The sequence below is a fragment of the Phoenix dactylifera genome, chromosome 9 (genome assembly GCF_009389715.1).
Source record: "Phoenix dactylifera cultivar Barhee BC4 chromosome 9, palm_55x_up_171113_PBpolish2nd_filt_p, whole genome shotgun sequence".
Classification (NCBI taxonomy): Eukaryota; Viridiplantae; Streptophyta; class Magnoliopsida; order Arecales; family Arecaceae; genus Phoenix; species Phoenix dactylifera.
This window is the reverse complement of record NC_052400.1, coordinates 9,702,160-9,714,581: the sequence shown is the minus strand read 5'-3', so window position 1 is coordinate 9,714,581 and position 12,422 is coordinate 9,702,160. Positions and strand designations below refer to the sequence as shown.

The window sequence follows — 12,422 nt, the reverse complement described above, 5'->3', positions numbered from 1 at the left end:
CATCTGATGCGGGATTTGCACCCCGTCACCAGCACAGCCCGCACACCAGCCGAGCAGGGACAGCGACCGTGTCCTCACCGAGGTATTGTCCGCTTTGGGGATCAGGGATCGTGACCGCTCCCGGGGGTCCGCGCTTTGACGGCGCCCCGGGTGGAACCACCCATTCCACCCCTCACGGGTTTGCCCTTCAAAAGGCGCCTCGGTGAGAAGAGGTTATTGAGCCCCCCATTTAAGGTACAGACCTTTCCGCTGATTAGCCGATGTGGGACTAAATTCGGGGAACCCCCCGTAACACAGCCCCCCCAGCGGGAAGGTCCTGTGCCCGGGTCGGCTCCTTACTGGATAGGTGGAGGGCCAGGCCCTCCTTCTAGCGCCATCTGATGCGGGATTTGCACCCCGTCACCAGCACAGCCCGCACACCAGCCGAGCAGGGAAAGCGACCGCGTCCTCACCGAGGTATTGTCCGCTTTGGGGATCGGGGATCGTGACCGCTCCCGGGGGTCCGCGCTTTGACGGCGCCCCGGGTGGAACCACCCATTCCACCCCTCACGGGTTTGCCCTTCAAAAGGCGCCTCGGTGAGAAGAGGTTATTGAGCCCCCCATTTAAGGCACAGACCTTTCCGCTGATTAGCCGATGTGGGACTAAATTCGGGGAACCCCCCGTAACACAGCCCCCCCAGCGGGAAGGTCCTATGCCCGGGTCGGCTCCTTGTTGGATAGGCGGAGGGCCAGGCCCTCCTTCTAGCACCATCTGATGCGGGATTTGCACCCCGTCACCAGCACAGCCCGCACACCAGCCGAGCAGGGAAAGCGACCGCGTCCTCACCGAGGTATTGTCCGCTTTGGGGATCGTGACCGCCCGCTCCCCCTCCTCAACCGACGACCGCCCCCGGGTCCAATTTCCAGCAACAGATTTAAATATCATTATGAGAATCTTCCTCCTCTAAACCTTTTTCCATCAATATATAGTGTCGGAGAAAACTCGAAGGCTGCTCCAAGGATTGAGCAGATTTCATGACCTGCTATCAAACTGATGTCGACTCTCGAAAATAATCCTCGCTAGCAATTTAATGACAAGAAATATCATTGAAGTTTGTTTCTAGATATCTTTTTCCAAATCAAACTTCTCTCAGTCTAGTCTTACATCTAGAGTTCTTGCTATTAACATCAAAATGCCACTTTACATCATATTGAAACCAATAGAATTTTCTTTTCTCAGTGCAGCAATTTGCACCACCGGAATCTAATTGAGTTCACCATTGACTAATGCATAAGGATTTGAAAAACAACTTAATCCGGATCAGTTGTAAGATAAACTTACTGCTCCTAGAAGTTGAGAGCTTTCACGGTAGAGATCTCGGAAGGTTTTGGACTTCTGATTCCAAGAAAACCTTCATTATTCCTTCAGCTCAACAATTCCAGACTGGTTTTCTGCTGAGATTCTTTGGAAAATTTTCTGTATGATTGTTGCCTAGATTATGAGCTCAGGAACTGATTTATGAGCGCAAACCAAGCTCCTTTAAAAGAGACATTCTTGTTGATATGTATTTAGTTCGGCCAAATTGTCCAGCAGCAAAATCAACAAGAAGATACTTCTGAGTAAATATATCGGATCAAACTTAAATATAATAAAACAAGCATCACCCCTCCTTTTATTTTGCTTTCTTGTAAAAAGGAATCATTAACTTGATAAGAATGCATTACATTTTAAGAAAGTAATACATCAGGGGAAAAAACTGAAAGATCTTCATCATCCTTATAGATTTTGGTAACAACAGGGCATATCAAACCTCATGCTGTTTCCCCCTTGCCACACCCTCCTGCTCCTAGAATGACAGACTTCTGGTTGCTGCTCAGGTGTATCGAACAAAAAAATCGAGGAAATTCAAAATTATAATCATTCGAGCTAGTTGGAGAAAATCACCACTGAAATTGTGCCTGCCATGCCCATATAAATGTGGGCAGGAAAAAATGTTGACCATAATCAGATTAAAACCTGAAGATATAACAAAGCAAGATCATCCGCCTGATGCAGTATTGTTTGAAATGGTCTGAAGAAACAATGCCTTAGCAGCTGGATCAGTTGAAAACTGACCCATAACAGCGATTGTTGCCGTGCTACTTCCCCCCTTCTCGATCCCTCTTGATATCATACAAATGTGGTTGGCTTCCACAACAACCATCACCCCCCTACAGAAAACATGATGAACTGCCTCTGCTATCTGCCTCGTGAGCCTCTCCTGCACTTGGAGTTTGCAGCCGTAGTAATGAACCATTGACTGAAAAATGGATCGCTCAATACCTTTGCCTTCTTCCTCATCAAAGTAGCCTATGTGCACCACTCCATGGAATGGCAGTAGATGATGCTCGCACTGAGAGCAGAAAGGCAAATTCAACACAGAATGAATCTGACTTTGGCTATTAACAACATCTCCTGTCTTCTTATGCAATGTCAATTTACCAAGATTGAAACCATTCATCTTCAAGTCCAGGTTAGAACTCTTAAACTTCATCAGCCACTGCACATAACGGTAAGGGGTGCCAATGAGTTCTTTCCTCATTGGGTCTTCACCAAGGGAGTAGAGAATTGAGGTTACCGCAGCAACCATGGAAGCATGAGTAGGCCCTGGCTTGGAAGAAACCTTACCATTATTGGGATTTTTTGTGCTATGCCCATTGCATAGGGGTGCTTCCAAAGACCTTGACGGGCACCAAGACTGAACAGGAAAGCAGTTTTTACTGCACCCTTCTAAGTTTATGCCTCTGAATTTCAGAAGAGCTAAGAAGTCCGTCCAGAAAGAGTTAACCTCAAGAACTCCAGAACTAGAACAGACAGATGCCCGAACCCAGCCCTGCATTTCTGATTTGCAAGGATGCTTTGGGTTGGGATTACAACTTAGAGCCTCTGGAAACTGGATGTGCCGGCACTGAAGAGCAATAGCCACACCAGCCGGGTTGATGCTGTTCTGCAGTGCTGCACAGATATCATCAGACAGCCTCTGTGGGTCTTGAAGCCTCTTAGCAAAGACATCTGCAACCCTAGAAAGCTTGCTTAGGCCAACAACTCGTTGCCCTGATGGGACATAACCAACATGGCACTGAACACTAAATGGAAGCAGGCAGGATTCGCAATATGAGAATAAGTTGATTTCTCGAACGACCACCAGCCCACCAGCTCCTCCTGCATAACCTATCCCATTGTCCAAACCAGCTTCAGGAAACAGAGCACCTTGAACAATGTCCTTCACATTTTGTCTGTAACCTAAAGCAAAAGTGATCCGAGTCAATGGATCTGTTGAAATGGTCTCAAATAAAGCTTCTCTCCTTTAATCAGTAATGAAACATAATAACACAGAATTTATGAATAATAAATAAGATATAAGCATGATACACCTACTAGGAGACATTCGCTGGCAGCATAATACTCCTGCTTGTTTGATACATTTAGTATTTATCATGCTCATTAATATAGCATGTAAATAAAACAGACTTTTTAATTCCACTATCATATTATAAAAAAAAAAAAGCAAAGGTACCAATAATTGACCTTAATATTTTAATCAAATGACTGCAATCCAAAGATCACAACAAGAACATCAATGTCATATTTCCCTCTTAAATTATAGACCGGACGGTAAACAGAAAACAAACACTTGCTTATAGCCTGAGACTTCTAAAAATTAGGCTTTGAAACAGAGGTAAGCATTATATTTTAAGCATATTTTACAGAATGCCTGATGGTGAGGAAAGATATCGAATAAAAGTACATTGTTGTGCTTCTTCAAACTTCTACCAGCACAAATTCCACCCTGCAATTCTCATACGGTATAGTTGTGCCTCAGCTAAAGGGAAGAGGATGCCTTGGATGGGATGGGGATGATTTTAGGTAAGAAATGTGGAAGACGGACAAGTGATGGTGCAGGTGCAGCAGGAGAAATATGTAAAAGTAAAAAAGGACTCTGTTTGGTTGCCAATAAGAGGCAAGATAAAAATAATGAAGTTGTTAAGATATAGTTGATTTATGAATATCAATTTGCCTTCTTGTTATTTTGCCCTTCTTTTCTCCTTATTTTTCTTTCCCTTTAGTTTCTTTTTGTTGCCAAACAATTAGATAAAATAGTCCCCTCCAAATAACTCTCTTCTCTCACTTCTGCGGCAACCAAACTTGTGGTGAGCCCTATTCTGCTGAACATTTCAGGGGGGTTTGACAACGAAACCTTACCAATATAATTGTAGATATGCAACAATAAGCATGCATGTAATTCTGCTTCAGTCCTATTGTAAGACATGGAGAACAACTAAATTGAAAGTCATTATAAAAGGAAAAGGGTACAAGAGATATTTTGATGAAAGACACATAAATGATGCATAAACGCATGGGACAACCTAGGGAAAGGATTAGGTTAATTGATTTCTTGTTGTCCTGAACCTGCATGTGGGACATTATTGATCAATCTTTGAGTCTAAAGGCAAGCAAAATGCCAAATAAACTTCCCCTAGTGCTTTTGTGGTGCAGAGGGATAGAAGTAAGGTTTTAATGGGCTTCAAGGCAGACGAGAGAGTCTTTAGTTGACATACAGATGAAAGTCAGCAAAAGCTGAATGTAGAATAAACATAACACCAGCAGAGATCAAAGATAACAGAAGAGAAATTAAAAGTTTTTCTTTTGTTGTTGTTGTTGTTGGCAGGGTGTTTTCTTTCTAAACAAACCCCGTAGAATGATCTTTCTTCCAACCCTAGAAGACGTCTTTACAGACTTTTAAGATTTTACTTACAGACCCTTAAAATAAGAAACAAAATCTCCCACAGAACTTGGCAACCAACCCTTTCCTATTTATTTAACACCAACTAATATCTTGAAAATATAGGATCTAAAGCATAACCCCCCAACCACTTGTCAACTTTATCTCCTAAAAGAAACAAAAGAGAAAAGCTTCAAGCATTTGTCTAAGAGTTGAAGTCTCAGTTTGTACTGATCTATCCCAATTATCCTATATCAGACTTGTTGACATAGGGTCCTAGCAAGGGTCCACAATCCCGATATATGAAAACCCAGGTCACCCTATTTGGTAATGACCAATACGAACTAAGAGGTGACGAAGATGTCCGATGCCCGCACCAACAGTTGAGACAGCCTGACAACCTGGTAATTCATGGGGACACCTTTTTTATTTTTTTCTTTTTTACCTTTTTTATTTTTAGTTGCTGTTTCAAGGCTTTTAAGGTTTGATTATGTCATAATATAGGATTAAGGAATATCTTTCAGGTAATAAGTGGGGTTATGGTATTGATACCAAGTTTTTTTTTGATTTTCGGAATAAAAAAGGCCACAAAAAAGAGGTGGCGAAGCAATCAGTAGGTTTTAATCTGATTGGTCTTTGAAGAGCCATATACCAGCAATAAAAACTGGATCTACCTCTTTTCTTTCTTTCTTCCTTCTCTCTGTCCTCATCTTGCATGTGAAGCAAACAGCCTAAAGAAACACTGTGCCAATACTGATATCAACACTATAAACCTAATCACCGACTTCAAAAACTTCCCGATTATGACAAACCAACCCAAGAAAATCTCTAAGCAACCATTAAAAACAATAGAAAAAAAATGGTGTCCCAACGAATTTCCAAGATGTCAGTCATCACAAGTGTCGATATGGTACCATCTTGCTATCACATCAACCCGATTCCTGATTGATACAGGGTCCATGACCAAGATTTAAAACCTTGCATTGGTCACTACTAAGGGTACAATAGCATAAATCATGCAATAAACAATTGTCTTTGAAAGAAATACTTCTAACATTAAAACATTCTACAATATTATTAGTTGATCAAATATTGAAAAGATTCAAAATAGTGGGCTTCTCTTGATAAGATGTGTATAGAATCATGAATTTAGTGATAATCTTGTAATTTAAAGGTGTGAACTACTACAAGATCAAACACTTCTATCAATTCCTTGGCTCTTAACAAGATACCAAAGCTACAGACCTTCCAAACAAGGAGAACCGATCTTTCTTGCTTGTTATCACAGCATACTTTTTCTTTCAATCCATCCGCATGGTACATCTTACTTAGTAGGGTTTTCCAATCATATGACTCTGCTTTACTCAAGTGTTCAGGACATCAACCATCCTACAACTGACATTTGCTCATCATCCAGTCATATTGAGACCTGATTTTATGTGAGAAAATACTGGGAACTGTGAAGATCCTAGCAACAGCTCCATGACGACCTACAATAGTTAAAAGGTTGTGAAATATACAATTAAAAGGTGTGTTTAATTAGTAATGTTTTCTTGAGCATGAATAAAGCTTAGGTCCAGCTTGAAGGCAAGCTAAAATGTGATATGCTTGACAAAAATTAGTTACGACAAAGATTCTGAATTCTCAGTTGAAACTCAAGAGGAGGAAAAAAAGTCACCTTCTACTTGAACCAATCCCAAGCCATGGTAAATTTCAAAGTTGCGACCTGAATAAATTTACATGACCAAGTTAACTGTATATACATTATAAAAAAAAAGCACCATCCCCTTTTTATCATTCCTTCATTTCTACAAATTTCAAGAAGCATTTTATCAAGATTAAACTTGAAAAGTTTTGACTTAACTGGAAGAAATGCTATAATGGGTCTCTAGGAAAATAAGAGAAGTCTATTTTCAATAGAGAATGGATATCCTAGTGCTTGAATCTCATAAAATATTTAGATTGTTACGTGGTATTTTGCTATGAACAACAAAACAACAACTTATACTCTCAAATGACTTGAATTTTCTTTCCCAAATGAAATTGCCAAAATGACACACTTGAAGGTCCATTGAGTTTCTTCAATAAGATGTCTACTTTATTTTCTTAACTCATGATTTTATTTGATATTCTTTTTTCGATGTATTGACACTCCTTGAATTCCTTATAATTCAAGGAATTATAAGGAACTGGAGATGAAACTGGAGACACTGGAGATGAATCTACCAGAACGGCTGCCTGAACGAAAACTCATGATTTACCTTATAGCGACATGAACAATCCCACCCTTATCGAGGAAAGTCGGGTTCCTTCTCTTCTTTCTACCCACCCATGACCCGTTCCTCGAAAGTGCCCTACTCGGCAACCTCTAAAACCTTAGGCGGGGGGGATAGCACAGTACTTCATGCTCAAGGACATAATGCTCAGCCATGTTCCACACGACCAAGGAAGCAACGTTTTTTAATCTAATGAAACCCGGAAGAAATTCTTTCTCAAGGAATGAAAGGCACTGTAAGAAAGATAGACTCCTTTTCAAATTGCCCCGCGGTGTTGACCATGCGGCTGAACTTGTTTTTCTATTTATCTATATCAGCTCTTGTGCTGGTTGTTAAATACTCCCATCAATAAATTTGTACATCCATCTATAATTCTTTGATTCCTCATGTTCAACCCTCTATTAAAAATTTATTGAATCCAATATAGAATATGACCTGGATCAAAACCCCTGAATTGACAATGGAGAGTTGTCACTCGTATACAAAAAACTCATACCATAGTATGGAGCAAATGAAACAAAGGCATTAGCATCCCTTGTTATTTGGTTACTTGCTGTTGTAACATAGTACCATAAAAAGGAAAGAAAGCGGAAAATTGCAAAGATAAGTAGTATGGAAAAATCCCCCCCCCCCTATTTTAGCCAATTTCCAAGAGGGAGAAGGTATCAAGATGACCAGTGAAGAACTCAAAGCCATTTCACACTTGAAGAGCGAAGTTAGATGAAGAGATCGAATATGATGCAAGAGTGCTACTCGAATAAGATTAATGAAAATGATGCATTGAAGTTTGAAGGGCCCACTTTGCTTTCACAATTTGACTTTGACATTCCATCAATGAACTCATATTCCGCTTTGCACTAACCCCATACCTCAAGTCCATGGTCTTCGATCATAAATTATCTCTCCCTCTCGAGACGGTCAGGTTATTTATTCCTAAAATGGGCTTTTCACTCAGGCTCAGAACCAAGCCCTCCATAAGTAAGTCTTTCCTACAGCCCATCTTATGTGGTATTCACCAAGTCTCAATCCCTCGTAGTGCGGGACCTTCTACAATCCATTTATAGCCTTCGTTTTACCGTTTTCTTTTGCCTAGTCAATGATGAAACCAAGTTTTGTTAATCTCTAGCAAAACCAATTTAGTGAAGCAAAACGTGATTGGTTTTGCCCAAACTAGTCCAACCTACCAGCTTGAGTAGCAAAATGGAATAACATCATTTACTTGTATTTTTCTTGGTAACTGCCATTTTTTTTGTCATTTATATTATATTTGCATGTCTTTATATAGCTTTACAAACTGTAAATAGAAGAGATGTCACAGAGTTTGATGGTGAATGAAAATATTAATTTTAGTATAGGTGGTGCTTAATCTAAATTCTTGTAGATATTTAAACCCATTTAAAACTGATAAATTTTCAGTTCTGGAAATAAACATTACATAGATTATAAAGTTGTACAAAAGATCACAAGTTAGTGGTGCTGGTCATAATAAAGGGACAAGAAAGCGAGCAATTAATCAATGGTGTAATTAAATTGAAATGAATAGAGAGAAGCTTACTGCAACATGCCCCACTACATAAAAAGAACACCTATAGGGAGGTGGATTTGTGACTTTGTAAGCCCCATTGAAGCAGAAAAAAAAAAAATCGACCCTTAACTTTTTTTTTTTTAATACTAAAAGAAGGGTCTAAGTTGTCTGTTTGGTTTGCAACGAGTCATCAAGATACGAGGAAGGGAGAAAAGGAAGAAGACAACTCTAAGCATTGTTTTATAACCCTATCATTTCATGCTTTGCTGCTTTTACCATAGATGAAAAATTAAAAATGACCTAAGGTGCCTTCTAGATGATAAGTGATACCTTCCAAAATGAATCATAATATTTTATTGGAAATGTTAAACCAATGGCCAAAGAGCAACAAAGAACACATGTAAGAAACTTTTTCCTTGAAGATGATTGAAAATTCACTTAATTTCCAGATATATTTTCACTCATACATGTGCATTTTGTAAAATCACTAAGCAAAAACAATTCTATAGTACATATGAGTTGTTTCACAATACCCCCAAAATTTGCAAAGGAACTGTTCCATATACCTCAGGAAAATCATTCCCAACAGCCCTTGATTTATTAAAAGAAAGTTACTGGTTCTCTTGTTGTTTCTGGCATGACTCCAGTGGCAAACGAAAAAAATGACAAGAAGGGAAATTTCTTAAAAATGGGTCTGCCTATTTAGTTCATGTTTCTGTGTTTCCAAGAAAGTCGGAAAAGATACTCTACTTATATACTAGAAAAGCATCAACATAAATTTTCACTGTATAGCTTATAAATGGAATCATAGATGTGAAGTTTTATTAAAAACTAATAACATGCAGTGCATTATACTTCAATTACATTAGTAGAGCAACTGACTCATGACCTTTCATCTCAGAGAGCAAATCAGTACACTACAATTTACTGAATGGACTTCAGTTCAATTGAAAAAAAATTTACTGTCATGCAAGTGATGTGACTTGCAAAGATCTATAAATTACCACTAGCTAACACCATATCACTCCCTCCACCAAACAAAAGGTACAAGAATATTGAGCTGTCCTTGAAACTCAACTCTCCCCGAACAAAAAAAAAATGTACTTTAGAGCAAAAAAAGAAGACAATGATAAACAACAATCCTTGAGCCAACTATGCAGGGTCGGCATAATCAGCAAAAGAACCATGAAAAAGGATATCCTACTACTCCCACTTTTGACAAAAGTGAAACTAATATTGTTTTAGTGGCAAGGATTCACACTATGTGGTCCCAAGAGGTAGGTAAGAGAATATAGTTTTACATGTTGTCAAAATAGGTGTGTTCAGTATTGCATATACATTATGACAATGACATGGTTTGACTGTTGAATGATTGAAAAGGCTACCTAAATTTAAAATGCTAGAACAAAGAATAGAAACATAACAACCACTGAAAAATCTATCAAGATCTTTGACCATCAATTTTAAAAAGTAAACAGAATTTACGAGGAATGCACCAGTAGATCTATCAAACATCCTTGACCATAAGAAAAGGTCATGGACACCTCTCATAAAGAAATAGTTCTTAGGCTAAGGGTAAAGAGTACAAAACAATCACACCCTAACAATAAAGGAAATTAATCTGTAACTGGGGAAAATGAAAAAAAATGAAGTCACCCAAAAAATTCTTAACACTCAAATTAGTGCAAAGGATATGGTTGATAGAGAAAAAATTAAAGCAGTGCTCCATAAGTGATACCGATAAATAACTACTCATACGGATCCGTTGAAGTGGTATACACAAGCTCAAGTCTTCATTTTTTTTCTAATTTAGATAAACCACATTTATAAGGAAGCGAAAGTCTGGTTTTCCTCCCAGGGCCAAGAAGCAACTACCAAGTGGAACTCATACAGAAATATAGCTAAAAAGTCCAATCTCTATATGAAGAACACAGTAAAATCCATATCAAAATCCACATGACTAACGACCAGGATTACCCAAACCACGATAAATCAAAATCCATACAAAATCGTACTTAAAAATTCCATTTTTTCATAAAAAGCAATAAACGAACGTCGGAGTACAACATAGATTAAGCTAAAGATCCCAACTTTCTTAGATAAAACAAAGCACCAACAACCTCTGGTGCCCTCCCGGAAGGCCTTGGCAACGCGGAGCGGCGTCCTTCTGAGCCCCTCCCGCTCGTGGTCCTCCCCAAGGCCTTGCAGAAGGACCCTGACGGCCTCCTCGATGGTCCTCGTCGCCTCAGGCCCGGATCCCGATCCCGACGCGGCGTCCAGCTCCTCCTCCAGCTCCTCCAGCCCCACCCCGTTCTCCAGCTCCCCCTCGAACCGCGCGTCCTCCAGAGATCCCATGGGCGGCCTCCCCGATCTCAAATAACAATCCAATCCAACAGGGGAAACCACAAAGCCAACCAAAGAGGCCAGAGAGGGAGGGAAGGATAGAAAAGGTGGGCAAGAGCGGGGCGTGTAGAGGGATAGGGAGTTGGATGGAGAGCCACCGAAAGAACGGAGGGATGGTGTTGCTCCTAGGGATGTGTGGATCGACGCGGCCCCTGCGGCGTTTGTTTCTCGGTATATGAATATGAGTAGGGGAGCGGGATGGGTCGGAAAAGCGTGCCCTCGCGGTGAAGAATCGTTTGGCTGGGTCTCCGCGGAGAGAGATTCTACCCTAGGCGCACCATGTCAGCTGTGCACCGCACCAATCCTATTTCTATAAAAAAAAAACGCAATGGATGGAAAAAGTTCGGAAAAAACCCACCCAGTCATAACCTCACAATATGTCAAAATTGCCCACCATGGTGGGTCTGGATGGGTGGGATGTAATTTCTTCCTTGTTGGGGGTAGTTGGGGCCCACCATGGTGGGTGTGGAAGGGTTTGGTGGGGGTTTGGTGGGTGAATTTGGATGTTAAAAAAAGCAAAAAAACATGAGTAATTATTAAAATCTATATTTTTTAAGAAAGAGTTTGGTATAGGATGACCATCCCAAGATCAAGGATGCATATGGATAAAGATGATGAGATCACCATATTTCGTTACGTCGTGATTCTATATGACAATGATTCTAAATTATCTGCTCTTTTCAAATTACCATTTACCTCAATGATAGAATATTCGTTCTTAAATTCCAATAGCCGGGAACATCCAAAAGCAGTTGTCTTGGTCACATGCGTTTTGTGCTTGTTTTGTGGTTTGCTAGGTATGGTGCATACTTGCTAAGGGGAGAGGTGGGGAATATTTCATCTCATCCCGTCCTAAAACATTGCCGCGTATACTTTGAAAGGAGATAGGTTTTAGTTGCCAAAAGAGGGATAGGTTCATTCATCAAATTGATTGTATGTCCACAATGAAATCGCCTAGCCGTCTTAGCTCAGCCGGTAGAGCGCATGGCTTTTAACCATGTGGTCGTGGGTTCGATTCCCACAGACGGCGCCTATAATTACATTTCTGTATTTTATCATACTTTTTGATATTTAAATTTCATTTCTTAAATTTGATGGTGATATGAACACTGTGCTGCACGTTGACATTTTTTTATTTTTTAATAAAGATTAATGGGCATTTTGTATCTACGAACATTTTATGATGAAATGAACTTTATTTATATAAATAATCATAAAAAAATTAATTTAATTTTTATTTTAAATTTTAATACTGATATAAAGATGGTGTTTAAGATATATCTTGAAATTTTTAATTTATCAATAAATATCGATGGCCACAAAATTATATTCCGTAGAAATTTTATGATGGCATGAAATAGAATGCACCATTCAACACTGAACATAGGATATTGGGTTGCAAAGCAAAAAAGATAATAACCATCGGAAAAAACTTCAATTCATAATTTGTATAGAAATTATATAAAATAATGCATT

The 12,422-nt window shown here is 39.6% G+C and overlaps 1 protein-coding gene and 1 non-coding gene across 3 annotated transcripts; one reads left to right on the top strand and one right to left on the bottom strand.

Moving 5' to 3' along the window:
• Positions 1 to 1,624: 1,624 nt before the first annotated feature.
• LOC103709440 (GTP cyclohydrolase 1-like) lies at positions 1,625 to 11,152 on the bottom strand. 2 transcript variants are annotated; one of them, XM_026805557.2, is made up of 3 exons: positions 10,664 to 11,152; positions 6,421 to 6,468; positions 1,625 to 3,262 (listed from the first exon to the last, which is right to left on the bottom strand). In XM_026805557.2, the coding sequence occupies exons 1-3, from the start codon at positions 10,896 to 10,898 to the stop codon at positions 2,019 to 2,021; spliced, it is 1,527 nt and encodes a 508-aa protein (XP_026661358.2). In that variant the 5' UTR covers positions 10,899 to 11,152; the 3' UTR covers positions 1,625 to 2,018. The 2 variants fall into 2 exon arrangements, with proteins under 2 accessions (XP_026661358.2, XP_038985894.1); XM_039129966.1 differs by lacking the exon at positions 6,421 to 6,468 and having other exon boundaries at positions 10,664 to 11,145.
• A 751-nt stretch (positions 11,153 to 11,903) lies between these two features.
• TRNAK-UUU lies at positions 11,904 to 11,976 on the top strand. The gene has a single exon. It is a non-coding gene; the product is annotated as a tRNA-Lys (tRNA).
• The last annotated feature ends 446 nt before the right edge of the window (positions 11,977 to 12,422 follow it).